Source organism: Poeciliopsis prolifica, unplaced genomic scaffold, assembly GCF_027474105.1.
Source record: "Poeciliopsis prolifica strain line A6 unplaced genomic scaffold, Auburn_PproV2 SCAFFOLD020, whole genome shotgun sequence".
Taxonomy (NCBI): domain Eukaryota; kingdom Metazoa; phylum Chordata; class Actinopteri; order Cyprinodontiformes; family Poeciliidae; genus Poeciliopsis; species Poeciliopsis prolifica.
The window spans coordinates 7,708,277-7,727,418 of record NW_026562395.1 but is presented as its reverse complement, the minus strand read 5'-3'; the positions used below and the strand labels follow the sequence as shown (position 1 = coordinate 7,727,418).

At 38.8% G+C, this 19,142-nt stretch overlaps 2 protein-coding genes across 3 annotated transcripts; both read left to right on the top strand.

Annotated features, from left to right (window-relative positions):
• Nucleotides 1–6,006: 6,006 nt before the first annotated feature.
• Nucleotides 6,007–8,763, top strand: srp9 (signal recognition particle 9). Its single transcript, XM_055044600.1, has 3 exons — nucleotides 6,007–6,181; nucleotides 6,317–6,385; nucleotides 8,057–8,763. The coding sequence occupies exons 1-3, from the start codon at nucleotides 6,110–6,112 to the stop codon at nucleotides 8,174–8,176; spliced, it is 261 nt and encodes an 86-aa protein (XP_054900575.1). The 5' UTR covers nucleotides 6,007–6,109; the 3' UTR covers nucleotides 8,177–8,763.
• Nucleotides 8,764–9,333: 570 nt separating this feature from the next.
• ephx1 (epoxide hydrolase 1, microsomal (xenobiotic)) lies at nucleotides 9,334–17,645 on the top strand. Of its 2 annotated transcripts, XM_055044567.1 has the most exons (10): nucleotides 9,334–9,566; nucleotides 9,644–9,758; nucleotides 11,696–11,885; nucleotides 11,978–12,158; nucleotides 12,232–12,450; nucleotides 13,232–13,361; nucleotides 13,443–13,657; nucleotides 13,761–13,869; nucleotides 14,909–15,031; nucleotides 15,156–17,645. In XM_055044567.1, exons 3-10 carry the CDS (start codon nucleotides 11,703–11,705, stop codon nucleotides 15,370–15,372), a joined length of 1,377 nt encoding a protein of 458 aa, XP_054900542.1. In that variant the 5' UTR covers nucleotides 9,334–9,566; nucleotides 9,644–9,758; nucleotides 11,696–11,702; the 3' UTR covers nucleotides 15,373–17,645. The 2 variants fall into 2 exon arrangements, with proteins under 2 accessions (XP_054900542.1, XP_054900541.1); XM_055044566.1 differs by lacking the exon at nucleotides 9,644–9,758.
• The last annotated feature ends 1,497 nt before the right edge of the window (nucleotides 17,646–19,142 follow it).

Here is a 19,142-nt window from a genome sequence, read left to right as displayed (position 1 = left end):
TCAGTCCTTACAAAAATGCAGTGATCAAACCTCTTTTAAAAAAAACCTACATTCAATCCCTCAGACCACAGATGGGGTTCCTCAAGGCTTTGTTCTCAGCCCTCTTATTTATATAAACCTACCGGACATTGTAACAAGTGTGCGGAAGACACATTTCTGAGTCACAACATAACTATGTGTCTACAATTTGAACAACCCTGAATTTTACTGAGCTTTTTATGGAAAATGAAAACTCAGGACTCAATGTAGTAAAAAAAACAAAACAACTACAAAACTGGCAAGAAACCTTGCATGTTTGCAAGGTCTAACTATGACTAAAATACATTTCAAGAGCTACATAAGGCCTTTCACTTATTCAGAAAGCTACCATATATTGTATAATTCAGCGATACCTTTCCAACTGGACACTAGCTCATGTTTTTCCCACTGAATACAATCCTGAAAGATTCACCAGCAACAAATCCTTAAAAAATATTAACTTCAACTTTTTTTGGAAATGCAAAAGTTAGTCAGTTTTCAGATTTTTTTTCAATTTAACTTTTTTATCATCCATTTTTTTAAATAAACCTGGGTCACTATCATTTTATGAGATGTCATGCTACACTCATTAAAACCAAGAAGCCTCTGATTTAGCAATAAATAAATAAAAGTCAGCAAGAAAGCTTTCGTCCTTCATTAGAGTTGGTCCCTTCTATTGTCTTGTCTAGTTTTGTAGGCGTTGGGAGCATACTAATAAAGCCTACCAGATGCTTCTAGTTTAAAAGACTGTATGTGAGTTAATTTAAGTGATTGAAAAAAATGTTTTCACTTCATTAATATTCAGATCTTGTTCCCCTGTATGGCTTCGTGTCCACCAGCATCGTCCTCGACTGAAACTTTGTTACTGAGCTGTGAGAACACCTTGAACATAAACGGCGTTTGAGTTCAGGGTAACAATTAGAATGCGTTAAAGGGCTACATAACGCATGACGTCAAATGGGAGTCCTTGTAAAGGTGCTTAGAAATGTGCGCAAGTCGTTTCTTTGCCGACAGAAGTCAGCTTTTGCCCGCGCGTGTGAGAATGTGTGTAAATGAGAGATGGTCATAAGGTGGCATCAAATGACCGTCGGCCCATCAAAGATAATCCCTCTTTATGCAGAAGCAGAGAGCGCGCGCCATTCCAAACCTTTGCACGTTCACAAATGCAGCACAAACTGACTCTCACGTAGAGCAGCGAGCCTGTCGGTGGAGCAAAACTGTCGACACTCAGCCTGCAATAAAGCTGACGGAGCACGCCGTTTGTTCGCTACCAGCAGCCGAGGACAGCTGGTGTTTATTACAATTCACCACAAAATATTAGGCTAATGCTATATGTCAGCTGGAGTTTTCCTCGCGCTTCTCACTAAGCTGCTCCGCGTCTCCGAGAGGAATCTCATACTCTGACTTCTACTGGCCAAAGACTTCCATCCCCTTCGTGTTTATTTCACCGAGAAAACACAAAACAGTTTCTTACCTCATGGTGAAGGTGTTGTCAGGTCAGAATGTTCAGAGTCCTGTGGCTGGACGACGGGAGGAGTTCTTTCGTTGTTTAAAAAAAAATTTAATTGACAAAACTTCGCCGCTACACTCGGTTCAAAGGAGACCAAATGAATGGGACTCCGAAGGCGTGAGAGGAGGGCTCACAGTTTAGAGGCTTGTCTAGTAAAAGTATATATATATAAAAAATGAACATATAAAAACCAAAATTAGAATAAAAAAACAAGAACAGTCTATTCCTACATGTTCTAGACTCCGTTGCTGGTATTGAGTCAGATGGAAGTAAGTCCGAATCCCCAGCGTCTCCACCGCTTTTCGACGCACTTCAGTCGGAGTGATGTGTCGCTGTGCCGCTCGGTTATCTGACTGATGCCGCTGCCTACTGGCTGCAACACGTGATGCGTTCAAGAGCCACCTTTCAGCTGCCGCACACAAACAGTTCGTGGATAATGAAAACTACATTTGATACGTCAGTCTTTTCTTGCTGAAATGTTATGACTTAATCTGCTATATTTAGATGCAAACATAAATTCTGAACTTCTGTTTGCGCAAAACTGGAGGAAAAAACAAATTTTGTGGAAACACAACATACGACTTCAATATAACACATCCTCGAAATGTTTGGGGAATATGTAAAATATGGAAGTTGATCCAGTTGCCCGAATCTAATGCGCACTGTCTAAATTCTCAGGGATATTGAATGCACCACTTGACGCCGCTTGTTGGACGTGGCACGTACAGGTTGCCTCTGACAACCGTGTCAGATATCTGAGCGATGGGTCTAAATTTTAAACCACCACTGAATCCAGTTAAGCAGGTTGTATTTGTTCATTTTTCAGTGCATAATTGTAGTTTATTAATTAGTGACAGCAGGGACTCAGGTGGTGACCCTCACTTTACCTGATACAAACAATTCATTTCTATTTTCGATTTATTTCAGAGAACATCTAGTAGTTACAGCCAGTGATATAAAGTTTCCTAGGTAACTTTGATACCAATGTGTCTTGACTTCTCATCAAGTTTATTATCACACTGTGAAGATTTTGCTAATTTTATTATATTTCTGAGCATATTCGTGCTTTGAATCAAACAAAGAACTTGAGACAAACCATTATCTGTCTGATTCCATTAGTAAACTTGAGAAAATTCCCAATAACTCCACCCTAAGCTTAGTCGGAGAGGCTGTCACACATCCAGGAGATGACATTCTGTCATAGGTGAGCACAACATGCTGGACGAGCAATAATGCACCTTGCAAAAATTTTCCCACCCTTATACCATTTCACTGTGTGAAATGGTATAATGCATATGAATGCATATTTCATCACCTTTGTGATGAGTCCTTGAATGTTCTTATAGTCAATGGCTAATACAAACAAAATCTCAATGAAAAAAGAGCTACATCAAACTATTTGTTTGCTCTAAAGTAAAATCAAAATATTAATAGGCTAAATGCGTTCTCATTGCTTGCTCAAAACTGGATGGAAAGACCATTTCCATTCAGTCTGTGGCTTTATCCAAGTCACAGATTTGGATATCCACTCCAGGGATGCGGGTCATGGCACCAAATTGTCGTGGAAAAAAAACAAACAATTTCAAAGCATTGTTCAGGTAAAATCACTCAAACAGGTTTATTCATGAGTTGTGCACAACTCAGAGAGCTCATAAGACAATAATGAAGCAAGTCTGGATGCAAAGCTCTGCCTGGCAGAGACTACACGTAAGTTTTATACAAAGATAAAGGATCCAAAGCATGGGAAACAGTCAGGTTCCCATGCAGCTGTGGGAAACAACTTTCAACCTTGTACATGTAACCCAAATAGCTTTATCAGGTGGCACCATGCTAGAAATAATAAAAAACATATAGCCATACGACTAGCAGATGTGACCTTGTTGTAATTTTTCCACTACAATTGATTACAAAATACTTCTTCATCCGCCAGTCTACGACCGTATTATGTTGTTCACAGATCAACCTTTCACTATAAATTTACAAATGTTTTAATTAAGATGTTTGTTGTTTCTGTATTTGAGCTCATACAATGCTTAGCACCCTTTGCTGTGTAATAAGATATATAGTGTTATTGCCTTAAAAAATGGCATAATCAACACCAAAACTCATTAGGAACAGTATGCACAGAAGCAGAATTCAACCTTCTATGTTCTTTTGTTATGTTTTCACCTTAAAATGTCTGCTATGAAAGAGGTCTGAAAAGTGCTCAATATGTAAAAGTCCATCTGTGCATCTAATTAACAGCCAATGAGAGCTGTCTCCACTGGTCCTTTATCCCACATGTCCTTTAAACATTCGGCACAATTACAATACTTCAACAAGTAAGTCTGTACTGTAAACCACTTATCCACTCAGGCACCTAAAGAGGCTTACCAGAGCTAAAGTGAATTTGTATTGTTTACTGACAGATTCAATTAAATCTGTCAATATTCAAATTAGAGTAGTAAATGTCACTTAAAAGAAAAGGAAAGATGTACAACACTTGGCAAAGTGTACGTCTTTAAATGTTGACAAGTTACAATCACAAACCATGATGTACTTCTGTGAGTATTTCATGTTACAGACCATCACAAAGCAGAACATAACAGTTCAGAGGAGCTGAAAGAATATGTGGGTTTTTTATTTTGCCACAGAAAACAGTGAAGAGGAACATGTGTTCAGTTGTTGAGACCAACAACTGAACTGTTCAGTCAACATTCAAAGGCTCCAAATTACTTGAAGGAATTGAGGGTTTTGGGGGAGGAGTATGGCATTGTAACTTGACAAAACATCGTAAGAGCATCTTGTAACACTTTATTATATATCTTAATTTGGGGAAAGAGTAATCAGAGTCCATAAAGATATTAGCCCTGAAGTCTGGTTTTCATGCATAGTAAAGCATATCCTGTGCAGAAATGAAACTCATTTGATCTTTACATTCATAGTGAAACACTAAGAATTTCCTACCCGGCAATGAAAATACAGCAGGCATTCTGGTTCACGTCGCTGTGTTTGTTCCCTGATTACTCTTTATTGGTCTGTGTGGATGGTTGTACAAGCCCTAATTTACATGAGTGAATTCCAAAAGCTAAAAATGATGCAATCTACATCAGTAAGAGATTCCTCTGGCACCTCTTCTACTAAGCTGAAGAGGTCCCAGGACACTCTGGACACCCAGGACACTCAGGACACCCAGGACACCGCCTTCCTCTCCATCCAAAGCTATGAACCAGAAGGCGAATGCCAGTGAAGCTGAGAGAAACCATAGGTTCAAAGTCTCCAGATTAGCCCCCACTAAAGTATAGAATACAAAATGTTAATTTGAACTCATGTTTCTGGGACAAAGTGAACACATGTAAGTTTAGGACTTTAACAAAAGTATGTCTGAGGTTCCAAATATATTACACAGTTAAAAAGGTTTTAACTGTGTTTGTGGGTTTTTCTTTTTCACAACAAGAATAAGTAAATTAAACTAACATTAAACATGTACAAACTTTCACAACAACGTTATTGTATTTGACAGGATAGACTGGATGCATATATCTTCAGCTCTGCACTTTGTCATTTTGCCTTAGAGTCAGGAGATTATGTCGAAAGACTTGGAGGATTGGAGTGACTCACTCCATCTCAGCAGGATGCAGCCGAGTCGATTTCATTTTTCTGAAATATCTTTTAAGTAGAAGAACCTCATGTTTCTTGGTTGAATTACTTATTTATGAAACACTTCTAACTTCGTCTGCCATCTAGTGGACAAGTCACGACTAGCACATTTTGGTTCGGCGTTAAAATCAAACATCAATACGTCTTTGGATACAATGAAGAACATGTGAAAAACATTCTTTATGTTTTGGAACGTAACCTAAAAAAATTAAATCATATGTCATTGTACAACAGTAAGTGGCAGAGTGAATATTTTATAAAACTTTTTGTATTCAGTTGAAGTTTTGTTTCTTTTTTTGTGGAAAAAAAAAAAAAATTAATTTTAAAAATCTTTTTAAAAATTAAAAAAGATTTTTAATTTTAAAAAATTAATTTTTTAAAATAAAAAAAGAGAAATAAAATTATATTTTATTTCTCTTTTTTAAAAAAGCATAAATGAATAGAATTGATTCTAAGTTAGTAAATAATGTTCCGCATCGATCAGAAAATAGGATAATTGTGTTATGTTTAAATCGCTAGAAAATGAGCTAAAGACTAGAAAATATACTACTGTGAAGAAATTTTTTCCGGGTTACTCTTTTAATTTCTTAAAAATAAAAGGCTGTCTAATACAGTTTACAAACGCAAGAGGCAGTTTTGTCGAAATACATCCAAATCTTTGTGTGAGATTATGATATTTAAAAATATAAATCTTACGGAAGTTTTCTGAAACAGTCTCTGTATTGCTTAAATCATAATTTTGAATGAAATTACTGAGTCACCTATTAAAGGACCTTTATTTTAAAATGTTTCAGCTGACGAAGTGTGCCTCATTTCCGCTTTCCTGTGATTGGCTAGCCTTTCTGTGGCTGCTGATGTGTTGTTCGGAATTTAGCAACTCTTCTCCGGTTAATTCAAACCGAGTATTTCGGTGCTGTTTTGTAGTTTCATCGAGTGAAAACAATGCCTTACTATCAGACTTGGGAGGAGTTCGCTCGGGCAGCAGAAAAGCTGTACCTGGCGGATCCGATGAAGGTAAAACAAAGCAAAATAAACGAAAGATTTGCTTGAAATAAGCGCTACCGGCTAACACGCTGCTTAGCTGGCGACGTGTTGACGCTGACTGCTGACTCTCCTGTTTAACTGTTGAATCTGTGGTTGTATGTACAGGTCAGGGTGGTGCTGAAGTACAGACATTGCGATGGTAACCTCTGCATCAAAGTCACAGACAACGCCGTGGTGAGTCACGACCAGAACCCAGAGAACCAGGGATTAACTTTAACACTGCAGTTTGGGGAAGTTGGCTTCTGATTCGAAATCTCCTTATCTGCTATTTCACAACTTTCAATTAGCTTGGACTGAATTGAGTGAGTGTTTCACAAATTGAGCTGTGGAATAATCTATCTGCCTATAAAAACAGGAAGAATTACCCTTTACTACTTCATTACATAGCCCTTGGGGTTTAAACCTGTGTGTTGCTCTCTCAGTGTTGATGTAAAGCATTTGACCTGAGTAGAATAAACGGGATTGATTGCTTTCAGTTTTATTGACTGACTGGCTGTTTTTGGGACAAAAACAAGACACTTGATTTCCTCACCCTAATCTCCTGCTGTGAATTTTAAAAAATTGCTAAATGTTGCAAACGAAATGTTCGGTTTTCATCTGCAAGGTAGGAAAAATCAGACACACAGGTTGATCTGTCTGAAACTGACTGGATCGCCATGGTAACACAGGCTGAACTCAAACCCTCCTCAGGATGATCATAGAAGTTGTTCGTAAGAAGTCCAACCTGTTCCACATCTTCTTCTACATCAAGTTGAGTTTTGGACCAAAACTGTTATGGCATCAGATGCTTGCCTCACACTGGAAAATTTTTAAGTTCTGAATTGATATCAAATGAATGTATGATAATGAAGAAAGTACTATCAGAGTCCAAGTTGAAATTCGAGACTTACAGTGATGGTGCAACTTTACAGGTTTCTCCTGTTTCTGCTTTTTTTTGTATCAACTAAATACAAATGTTTCTGTATTGAGCCCTTTTAGTAGGAGTTCTACTAAAATCTCTCTTGTTGGAAAGCCAGAATCTAATGGATAGATGAAACAATTATCTGAGTGATTTAAATTGATGTCATTTACTAACCTGACAAAAATCAGCCCCTTGTTCTAAGCTTCACTTTGTACAGAGGGTCTGAACCCTCGACTATTAATAAATGATTGCTTGCTGGATGCATAGACTCTGCAAAAGTTTAACAATTTACCCAATTGCTAATATTTGGTTGTGACAAAATGCAGTTGTTTGATACTATGAATTGCCTGTGCACTGTGAAGAGAGATGTGCTGAGCAGAACACGATGGTTTTTAATGTTCATTCAATATTTACAAGCGTGTCCAGCGCCTACTGTGTAACTTCATTCTGCCATTGGTAAACTACAATGACAGTTTACCATTGTGGACTGCCATGATACAATTCTAAAACTACAGTTCTACTGTAGTCAAGACAGGCAACAGAAGTTCAATCAGAGAAATCAAGTTCAGTTAGAGAAATCTCAGACGGGGCACTGAAGGGAGATGAGAATCCACCAGAATCATATTTGGAGTCAATGACAAGGCTAGTTATTCATTTAAAATTGACAATATAAATGTGCAAAATTGAAACATAATCTACAAGAGATCCTCTGAACCAGCTGACAGTCTTTTCAGTGTTCCCCTGCCATTCTTGGCCAGGTCTCTCTTGGAAAACAGATTTTTAAAAATTATTTAAAGAGACATATCTCATTAACTAAACTTACTTCAGTCATTTAAAATCTGACTAGTGAAGCTTTTTAAAGCTACTAGTCTGGTACGTTTTGATCAATTCCTTCAAAAGATTCCTCTCTCTGGCCTCATGTCCTATATGTTCCATCTTTACAGTGTCTACAGTACAAGACAGACCAGGCTCAGGACGTGAAGAAGATTGAGAAGCTCCATGGAAAACTGATGAGACTCATGGTGTCCAAGGAGACCCACAGCGGCTCCATGGAGATGGACTAACACGCCCTAGATGCACTTTGCTTTTGGAACGCCGGGACTAATTTCAGAGGACTTGTTTGTTGTAGAGCACAGAGAGGCTCCAGTGGAGGAGACTGAGAGACATTGGTCACCCAGAGGGGATGTGGAGGGAATAATCTGATTGGCTACACTGATGGAATAATGTCAGAGGAGAGATTAATATTCGGTGTATGTATTTCTTCTCTGAGGATTTTGTTTTATCCCATCTCAGTACATTAAATACAATCAGATTTTGTTTTCAGACATTCTAAACACACATCTGATAGTATTAGTGAAATCCAGTGTAGGCTGTTGAGATGGTTAAGGAACTAGACGACGATGGGAAGAAAAATATCTACTTTAGAGGAGGCTACATTTATTTTCTGTTTTCAGGGGGGTAGATTTTGGTCTATGCCTATTTGATTTCATTTCAATGCTGTATTTGATTTCATTTTGCATTTCCTTATCTACTTGTGCTCATATGAAGCTGTTTCCTCCGCAAGCGAGGAAGTATCCAGTTTTTACAGAGAAATCTCCACATTTCCGAAAGCCAGAGTGATTTCAATAAATGTTTATTTTCTCTGGTACAACCAACATCCCTACTGTAGTTTTTCTAATGTTAGCATTGTTGCTTCCTGATGCTACTTCCCAGGTGAGAAGAAGAAGCCCCAACCCAGTAGACGGCATGTGCAGTCAACAGTTCTGAAAGATGTTCGTTCAGTTATTTCACTTTGCGACTACAACAAGCCCAAATAACTGAATCTACAACAGAAATAAAAGGATTTAGGAAACCAGTGGAACCTTCTGATCTTTGAAACAGACAAAAACAAATTTAGATTTTTGGGAAAGAACATTGCACATCAGTGTGGTTAATAGTATCATCTGAGGGTTGCATCATTTTTTTCGATCGAGTTCAGAAGAAAAATTTAATACATTTTATAAAAATATTTTCCGAGTGTCAGTTTTTATCCAAATGATTTAACTCAAATGTATAATATGCGGCTTTGATATCAAATGGAAAGTAGCAATTATTTTTATGATTACTGTCAACTGGAAAGTATAATTTAGTTGTTTTTTTAATGGAAAATATGACTTATAGTGCCACAGTGAATACATCACAAAGCACTACATGTCCCATCATCCTCTTCTCAAGCTCAAAGAGCAAAAACTCCTCCTGCCTGTTTCCTCTGTTCGTGCTCAGTGGGATTTTAACTGTGTGGACAATATGACTAAATGTGTGAAAGTCGTGAAGTAAAGAACTGTGCAGGAAGAAAGGAAAGCGGCAGAGTTTGGGAATAAAACGAGCATAATAACGACACCGTCCGTCCTCCTGTCCGTCCACCGCGGCCCGTCTGCCTGTGAGCCGTCCTCCTGCTGGCCTGTGGGACTTCAGGTAAAAACCTTTCAGAGTGGGAATTCTCCCATGAATTAATGAACAGTGAAAGCTGTTTTCTCTGTTTTATACACGAGGCGAAATTAGAGAGTCGTTAAAGTCCCCAGAGACAGTTGCGTTCACTGGGCGTAGGAACACAACTTCAATGGGACTTCCACAGAAGAAACAGCTGAACTCTTCCATCTTATTCTGGTAATAACATGTTCGGCTTTGCATTTGCGGGGTCTGCCTTTAATATACATCGACTCGCTACCTGTAAGCAGGGGGAAATGTGTTGTTGTGTTGCAGGAAGAAGTGTGACTAAACTTTTAGACCATTTTTAATGAAAGACAGTCTGCTCCAGAAAATAGCCATGGATATCCTGCGTTCAGGCTCCAGTCGGGTCACTGAACTGCGTCACAACGACATCCAGAGACCCAGAAGGCTGTTCTCTCAACCTCCGCCCCTGTTCCGCCGGTTGACCGCAGAACCTGAACGTCTTCATGGAAACAGGAGTGATGAGGTCCATGTCGGTACGGAGAAGCTTCGTCATGCAGCTCTCAGGCTGGATCAGTGCTGCCCTGTAATCCCGTCAGCTGGTCCCAGACACAACAACTCAGACCCTGTTTCGGTCCACTCAGCCTCCCGCTGGGTCTGGAGCCAGAGAAGGATTGTGGCTCAGCTTTGGGTCACACCACAGACTCATGGGCTTATCCGGTTATTCTGAGTCAATCTCTGTCTGAAGTCGTTGAGACCTTTTCTCAAACTCACACATTTTTACTTTAGTTTAAAGCTGTGGAAAGTCGGATTTTTAAAATCACACACACAACATAAAACAAACTAGTGATCCTAAGTCTGCATCATGGTGTTCATGTTCATGAATGTTATTTTGTTATTTAATAACATTATTTTGTAATGTTATTTTGATTTATTTTGGCACTCGTAAATTGTAAGGTGTGATGAAAGTATTTATGTTATTGTTACTTTGAGTTTTTGTCTTCTGGTTCCATAAGAACATCATTTAAAATCATCCATCCTAAACTCCATCCTGTCAAAATCATATGGTGCCTTGTTTCGATTCCATCCTAAGCTTAAACTGATCAAATTTACACTGCATCTAGCATTTATGTCCTGTGTTAGAGACAAGCTCTGAATGATCAATAGTTCATTGAAGTTCTATCAGTTCATCAGTTTATAAACATTTTACAACCCAGTTCAGCCTCTCCTCTCTCCAGTAGTGGACCAGGAGTGTGAAAGTCCAAGGCAAAAGACTGATAGGGAGCTGCTCCTTCACAGACTTGCTGCTCAGACCATATGAGCCCATTGCACAGGGAGCTGCTCCTTCGGTTTCTATGGTGTTCTATCTGGGATTTTCTTCATCATGAATATTTACAGTCATCAAAATCTACTTTTTAGTGAGGGAGACTTTAGCGTCTCCGTACAGCTCTGGAAAACTTAGCATGCTCTGCTACCATTCGGTGTAAACAATGCACCTAAACTATATGGCGTGGTGTTTGACACAATCCCCAGAGGTCCTTTAAAACTTCCATTTATGTCTACCGCCATGTCAAAATCATATGGTGCCTTGTTTCGATTCAAGTTCCATTTATACTGAAGTAAGAAAATAACCAACAAAATATTAAGTAGATGGGTTTTTTTGTTGTTGTTTTGTTTTTTTAATTGAGACAGAAAGTTCCTATGTCCCTATCTGCTAAAATACTGATAAAAATTTTGTTCATTGGTTTTGGGATTATAGTTACACCAAATTATTTTGACAATTTTCTTTCATTAAAAAAATTAACATAACTTAACCTTAACAGATACGTATGTTTTACTTAGAATGGCTAAAATGTGTCCTTGGTGTTACATAATTTTTATATGTTATTAACGTTTTTAGTATTTATGGTAAACATCACATTCACACCACCAAGCATTTACAAGAAAAACCTTATTTCCAGATTGTATTGTCTTTTATCAATTATTATATTGAATGTGTATAAGCTAAAATGAGCAAAAATGCTAAGGTTAGCTTATTCTGTGCGCATCTTGTGTTTTAAGTTCTGTCTTTCTTATTGTATCTTTTAGTGACTAAATGAAAAGTTTATTTACAACTTTATGTCTGATTCTGTTTATGTTTCATTTTTCTACAGAAACATAATGTTCACAGCACTGCTGGTTGCCCTGGTGATTGGAGGATTGATTATCTTCCTGGTTCAGAGGCGGAAGAACCAGGTTCTGAAAACCGAGGATGGTTGGTGGGGGGCTGGAGCGCCCTCTGATGGTGAGGAAGACCTCACCATCCGGTCTTTTAAAGTAACCACCAGTGATGAGGAGCTGGAGGTGAGCTAATCAAACGCACCTTTGACCCCGCAGTATCCTTTCCAGATCTTCATCCTGTCCTCCCTCATTCTGTTGTCCCTGTTGTCTCCTAGGACCTGTATAGGAGGATGGACCAGACCCGTCCTGTTCCCTCGCTGGAGGACAGCCAGTTCCATTATGGCTTCAACTCCCACTACCTTCAGAAGGTGGTCTCTTACTGGAGAAAGGACTTTGACTGGAGGAGACAAGTGGACAAACTGAACCAGTACCCACATTATAAAACCAACATTGAAGGTGAGACTTCACAGCTGACATGTTCATGAAAAAGCTACGCAGATAACCTTGACCTCTTTCAACTTCTAACCAGGCATTGACGTTCATTACGTGCACGTAAAACCCAAGACGGTGCCTGAGGGGACAAAAGCCATTCCCCTCATAATGGTCCATGGCTGGCCCGGCTCATTCTATGAGTTCTATGGGCTGATCCCCATGTTAACAGAGCCTTCGGATCCTGGTCAGCTTGTGTTTGAGGTGGTGTGTCCATCCATTCCAGGCTACGGCTTTTCTGAAGCACCGCGGAAGAAAGGTCAGTTTGGAAGGACTCACGCTGAATGTTGACTCTTGCTCAGTATTGGAGAGCTAAAGGTATCGTGGCAGTTGGTAAAGGTAAAGGTAACGCAATTACCATGTCAGTTTCATGACAATAAAAACAAGGTGAAAATGCTACTCGGCCTGAATACTCTGGCAAAAGCCAGGTGGTTTGACCTACAAACACTCAGCCAGTGTTTGTGACTCCGGGTGGACCCACTACTTTTTATTGTTGTCATTAAACACAAACAAAAAATGTTTACCATGCAAAATACTTTTTAAAATGCATAAAAGGTGTTCACTTTATTTCAATTGCTTCAATGTTCACCTTTAAATGTGTCTGTAAGGCTTCATGATAAGTTTTTTTTGTCTTTTATTAGAAATTCCACCCATAAAGAAAACAAGTTGAATATATCTGTAGGAATGTGAATGTATCAGCTGTGATGCATCTGGCACATGCACATAGCATCAATGTTTCAACTTTATCCAGAAAACCAGGTGCAGATAAGAGGATTCACATACACATAAACATCCTTGAACTTCAATCAGTCTGATGTCTTTTTATTGACTCCCATTCATCTTAGTTATTACATTTATCCCCAACCCAGACATTGCAGATAACCCTAACATTACAAGTCTATTCCTTACCCTACCCTTAACCAAAACTTTGTTCACTCCATTCCTCTGAACCTAACTAGTAGTAGAAGGGTGGTAGTTCTCAGAAGTTCTCAGAGTTTGCAGTAACTGTAACGTTTCTCTCTCTGCCCATCTATGAACAGGTTTCGATTCTGTATGTGCTGCACGCATCTTCCACAAGCTGATGAAGCGTCTCGGTTTCCAGCAGTTCTATGCTCATGGAGGAGACTGGGGCTGGCTGGTCACCACTAACATGGCTCAGCTGGAGCCCAAGTATGACTCAACACCCCTGGTTAATGACAGGTCCAGCTTAACTACGGTTCACACAACTCTTATTTCCTTCGCTCCCCTTAGAACTGTTAAAGGTCTGCACGTGAACTTTGCTGCGCCCTCCAAGCCGGGGCTGCTCATGACTTTGTCCATCTTGCTTGGCCGCCGCTTCCCTAAGTTGTTTGGATTCACTGAAACAGATGTAGAGCGACTCTACCCCTGCATGGAGAAGTTGGTGTTGGAATCCATCAAAGAATCCGGCTACATGCACATCCAGGCGACCAAACCCGACACAGCTGGTGAGAACTGATCATTCGATGCATTTTATTCTCCCTTGTGTCAAATGTTCTTGAAGTGTTTTGTCTTAAATTCCAAATAGCAGTGATTGTTTTGTTCTCTCAGGTCGCGGGTTGAATGACTCTCCTGTCGGTCTGGCTGCCTACATTCTGGAGAAGTTTTCCACATGGACACATCATGACTTCAGGAACCTGGAAGATGGAGGACTCACCAGGTTAGGAACAGGTGTTAAAGGGAGACGTTTTTCTCATGTTGAGTTAGGGATGGAACAGTAAATGTCTGGTACATCAATGTCAATTCGGCACCAAACATAAAGCCTTGACGGATACCTGAACTTCTGAAGGAGAGTTATGTGTGGAAAGAGTTCAACTTCAAAAAGTGACACTTAAACTAGAAACACCGCACAACTTTCAACAGCAAAATGTAACATATATTTCTCTAAACTATTACTACATTACTCACCTAAAACATTGTAAAGCTGAATGTGAACAACACTGATACTGGAGAAAAATTAGGTTATGTCCAAATCCAGCCGCCTGGAGCATCCAGTCAGGCCAAACTTCATATGTCATGTAAGGAGATGAATCTCCATGGATGAGACAGCAGACCTGCTGCATTCAGGGTGAGCTAGATACTATGTGTGGGAGTCCATTAACATCTTTAATTGAGTTAATCACACGGATTGTCATTAATCACATTGCATTTTAGTCTAAAAACCACATATATGCAAAATAAGCAACATTTTCAATAATAAAAAAAAACATTTTTACTGCTAAATTAATGGATCAGAAACTCCTGATCATCCACGGAGCTCTTTTAGAAATCTGGACTGATGACATTAACATTGAAGGTCTCTGTGCTGCTGCTACATGCTTAGCATTAAGATGCTATTTTAGGTTTGATTACCTTCACTGATAGGCTAAGTCCTTTTAGCACAACTTGGACATAACAACAGTCTTCTCCTGCGTCCCATCAGTTTGTTTTCTGAAGCAGGATTGAACCCAGTGACCAGTGGGTCAAGAGAAGCGGTTTTGTCGTCCATCGTTGTTGCTTGCTGATGTTTCTTGTGTGTCAAATTTACGGGTGAACTGGAAACACAATACAAAGGTTCCACCTCGGGAGTTTTATTTATTTTAAGTTTTTTGGTACTTACATATGACTGAATGTTTTTTTTTTTTGTTTGAAGCATAATTTCTGGGCACCATTTCACCATCAGATGCTGTATGAGTAAAATTCTGATCCATTCCTTACAGGAAGTTCTCTCTGGATGACCTGCTCACCAACGTTATGATCTACTGGACTTCAGGCTGCATCGTTTCTTCAATGAGGTTCTATAAGGAAAACTTTGGCAAAGGTCTGGACGCACCCCATGCTAAGTGAGTGAAAATCCAGTAAGATATGTCAAATCAGAGAAATCAGAGCCTTTAATGTTCAAACTATAAAGTAATTCTCTGCTTTGCTGAGGGCCGTTGTTATTATTCGATCACTTTCTGTTCCCAGGATACCGGTCTTTGTTCCCACGGGCTTCGCCTGCTTCCCCAACGAGTTGATGCATACACCTAAGCTTTGGGTCAAACAGAAATACCACAACCTCGTCAGCTATTCTCCCATGCAGCGCGGCGGCCATTTTGCTGCTATGGAGGAGCCCCGGCTGATGGCGGAGGACATCCAGCAGTTCATAAGATCAGTGGAGGAGATGATGAAGAAGAAGGAGTAGAAGGTCGATGAATAAGATGCCAAATGTTTTCTCCTGCATTTAGCCAAGAAAGGAGGTGATTTTTTTTCCCCCCCCTTAGTGGAATCAGAAGATTTTAGTGGATTATAACAACACATATTTGGGGCATGTAGTATTTAAATAGCCACTCACAACACACACCTAGCTGTCAGATGAAAGCAACTAAATAACTAGAGGCCTTTATATTACAGTTATTTGTTGCAGAAAACATGTATTTCAGAAAAAATGTTCCATCATTATTTCATCATTAGTTCTCCTTCAATCACAGCGTAGTAAAACTGACTGGTTTTAGAGCTGGTTTGTGTTAATAGACCAGCTGTTTTGTGGATATCTAGGCACTTCACTCACTGCAGCCTGGAGTGTTGAAAAGAGTAGAGTGAGCAGCTGCAGATGGGATGTCAGGGGGTAGCCAGTGTTATTGTGTTGACAGCATAGACAAGGTGCCAAGCATTCCTCTGACTGATAGCAGAAGTCCTCCACACTCAGACCACAGCCTTGCTGACTAGTCAGGTTTAATATTCAGCCGCGTTGCCGTTTAGATGCATTTCTGTTTTCCTGGAGTCAATTAAAAAATTGATTAAAGAGGCTGTGTTATGCAACATGTACTTTTTTGAGCTTATATCATGGTATAGTGTTATTCCCTTATCAAACCATATTTGAGTGTTGCTTAGATTCTTTCTTACACATTTCAGAAATAGTTTAGTCTCCATTGCAACCTTTCAGCTGGGCCATGTTGGCCCTTGCTCCTCTTTCGAGACGCATCTCCTCCTCAGAGCTGCAGTTTCCAAGTTTCCATCTCACAGAGCAGCCACAAATTCCCCACTCAGCTCCTTCAGAGCAGCCAGCAGCAATTAGCAAACACCTGTTGAGACTCATCTCAGTGAAACGTTGGTAAAAATGTTGTTAAAGGATTAATAGAGGAGTGCTGTTGTGATGATTTCCAGAAGGCGGTGTTTCAGGAACAGCAGGAGTTTTTAAAGAGACAAAGGCCCAATTTCAAGGCATGAAATAACAAAGTCAAATTTCTTGAGTCATATTTGATGTTTCATTTTCAGAACAACTGAAAGTAACTATCATTTTATAGCACAATCAAGTGACTATATGTGTGGAAAATACACAATACTGAATCTTTAATGAGTAAAACAAAAGTCTTATCAATCCACTAACAATTAAATGATAAGCGTCCACTTTCTTGAAAACCTGAGTTTTCTCTTGTACCAAGAGGACCAACCATCTTTGCATAACATGAATAGCTAAACTTTTCATAATATCCCGAATAAAAGATAAATAAACATTTCAATTTTAACATTATTTGGTGTAAGATGTAAGAAAGGGTGACTGAGTAAACCATTTATTTATTTTTTGTTACTGTTCTGGAATGGCCCCGCCATCTTTATTTTTGTCTCTGGCTCTGCTTATGGATGCCCAGCAGCACCCTCTGCTGGATGGCGACCACAGCACAACCTCTAACAGAAGGTCTGGACGTTATTAGTTCATCATTTAGCAGCAGTTTCAATTGATTACCTTCTGGTAATCAATTGAAACTGAATACTATTTTTCTTATTGAAAAATAGTATTTCTTCTGCCAAAGAATATTCTTTGTAATGAGTGGTAAAAATCCCTGACATAAATGTACACATAAACAAAATAATCACTATTAAATCTATTTAGTTTATTGATGTAGAGCCATTTCATAGCAAATGTCGCCTTGAGGCACTTTACAAAAAAATATTTCAATTGAATCATACATTCTGATTGATCCTAGTTAGATAATATGAAGGTATAAATAATCACACAATTATTTCACAATAATTACTATATCTGCTGTATAGCAAACCTGCTGAGTCATTGTTTTCTATTGACAAGTCCATTTCATAATAGATCTACATGATCTTTCAAGAAACATAAGCATGTAGTGGTTGAAGATACAGTGATAAAGTTTAGAGTTTGATGAAGATTTGGATATGCAATTATTGATCACTTATTGGAAACAGAAGAGTCTTACATGAAGACTTTATGTTGTCGAATGACATATTTAGATGATTTACTTGAAAGTGAATGAAGGCTTTTTTTTGGTTTTCTTTATTAATGAAGAGTGCAAAAATTTCCAACATCAGGATTTTTTTTTACAGTAGAAATATATTTGAAATTCAGCAGATGCTGAGATGTGAGTTTCACTATTTCAGTAGTCTAACCCAGACTTTTAGCAGTGTGTTGTATACCTCCAGATATAATAAAAACTAAAACTAAAAGTGTTTTTGCTGCTTTTTTTCCTCACTAGTTCTTTCTGACTCTCAACAAAACTTACAGCTGAGTGTTAATCCATCCATTTAATGTAACAAAAACAAAAAAACAAGAACATGGAATAAAACATATGAATTAACACTGGCTATTAACTGAGCAGTAAAGTCCTGGTGAAATCCAGATTTTAATCTGGAGAAACTTCAATATGGCCTCTTCTACTACGGAAATGAGTGAATCACTTGCTGTTGTGATTCATTAGTAGCTCTACGTCTTAGTTAATAAGGTTAGCAGACTTAGCTCCAAGTCCTTAGAAGGACATCCAGAAAATCAGCAGTGGGACGCAAGACTCCATTATTTTCAGTAATATCTGTTTACATGGAAAAGCAAAAACTATTCTAAGACAGAACAATCACTGATAACTAATTCATCACAAGCTAACAGATGCTTAAATTTATCAGCTGAAAGTAAATCCAGATCTGACTACATCCATAAATATCTTCTGTGAAGTCACTAAATCTTTGTCTTTATTCCTTTCAGTTCAACTAGTCAGTATTCTTGAAGATATAAATGGAAATAACATTATTGCCATATTCTGGGTGATGAAATTTGTACTTCAATAAGCTGTGAACACAATTTTAAAAAGTTGAAGAAATTGAAATAATAATAATAATAAAAACAACACAAAAAACTTAAATCCCATTGAATTTAAAAGCCTGACAGCCTGGGGATAAAAACGGTTAGTTACGACAGAGTAATGAAGCTATTGTAGACAGAAAAATAGGAGGAGTTTATTTTTGTCAGAAAAAAAACTGAGAAATTGTGAGAGTAACCTCAGAAATTTTCTTGTAAAATCATGAAAAAATCTAAAATTGTCGACTTATGGAAATCTTCTGCGTTTCAAAAGTTAAAAACATTCAACTTTTCAAACTCGTAAATTTACACGTTTTTCTAGAAATTTTATTTAGTTTTTTTCTCCAACAAATGTCCTCCTTTTTTCCCATCTACAATGTCCGTCATAGGCTGTCGTATTCATTCTTGTGTAAGTATAATTCTAAGCTGGTTAAATGTAGATTATAACAGGATACTGTAACTCTGGTTTGGTAGATTCTGGTTGATGGTTAGAGGATTCTGCCTCTCCTCAGACAGGATATACAGGCCTGTTATGTAGATATCATAAATTCTTCTTCTTTAACCTTTTCATCAGCAGTGGTGACCGGCAGAGCATCACTGCTGGAACACTTTATTCTGATCTTGTTCATCTTCCAAACTCTTGACTCAAAATTTTCTGTGTCCTTAAATCAGGGTGAAAAACCACACAAATGTTAAGCAAACTACTCTCCACGCCTGCCCGTGTTTGGTGAGGTTTAATGTCGCGCTGCCCCATGCCTCAGATCCCACCCCTGTCCAGCTGCTAGTAGAGCTCTGAGTTTCCCAAGGCCCCCCAGAGCCCCCGACCCGGGACAGCCTCCCAGTGCTGCACTCCCCCAGGCCCTGACTGCCTGCCCGCC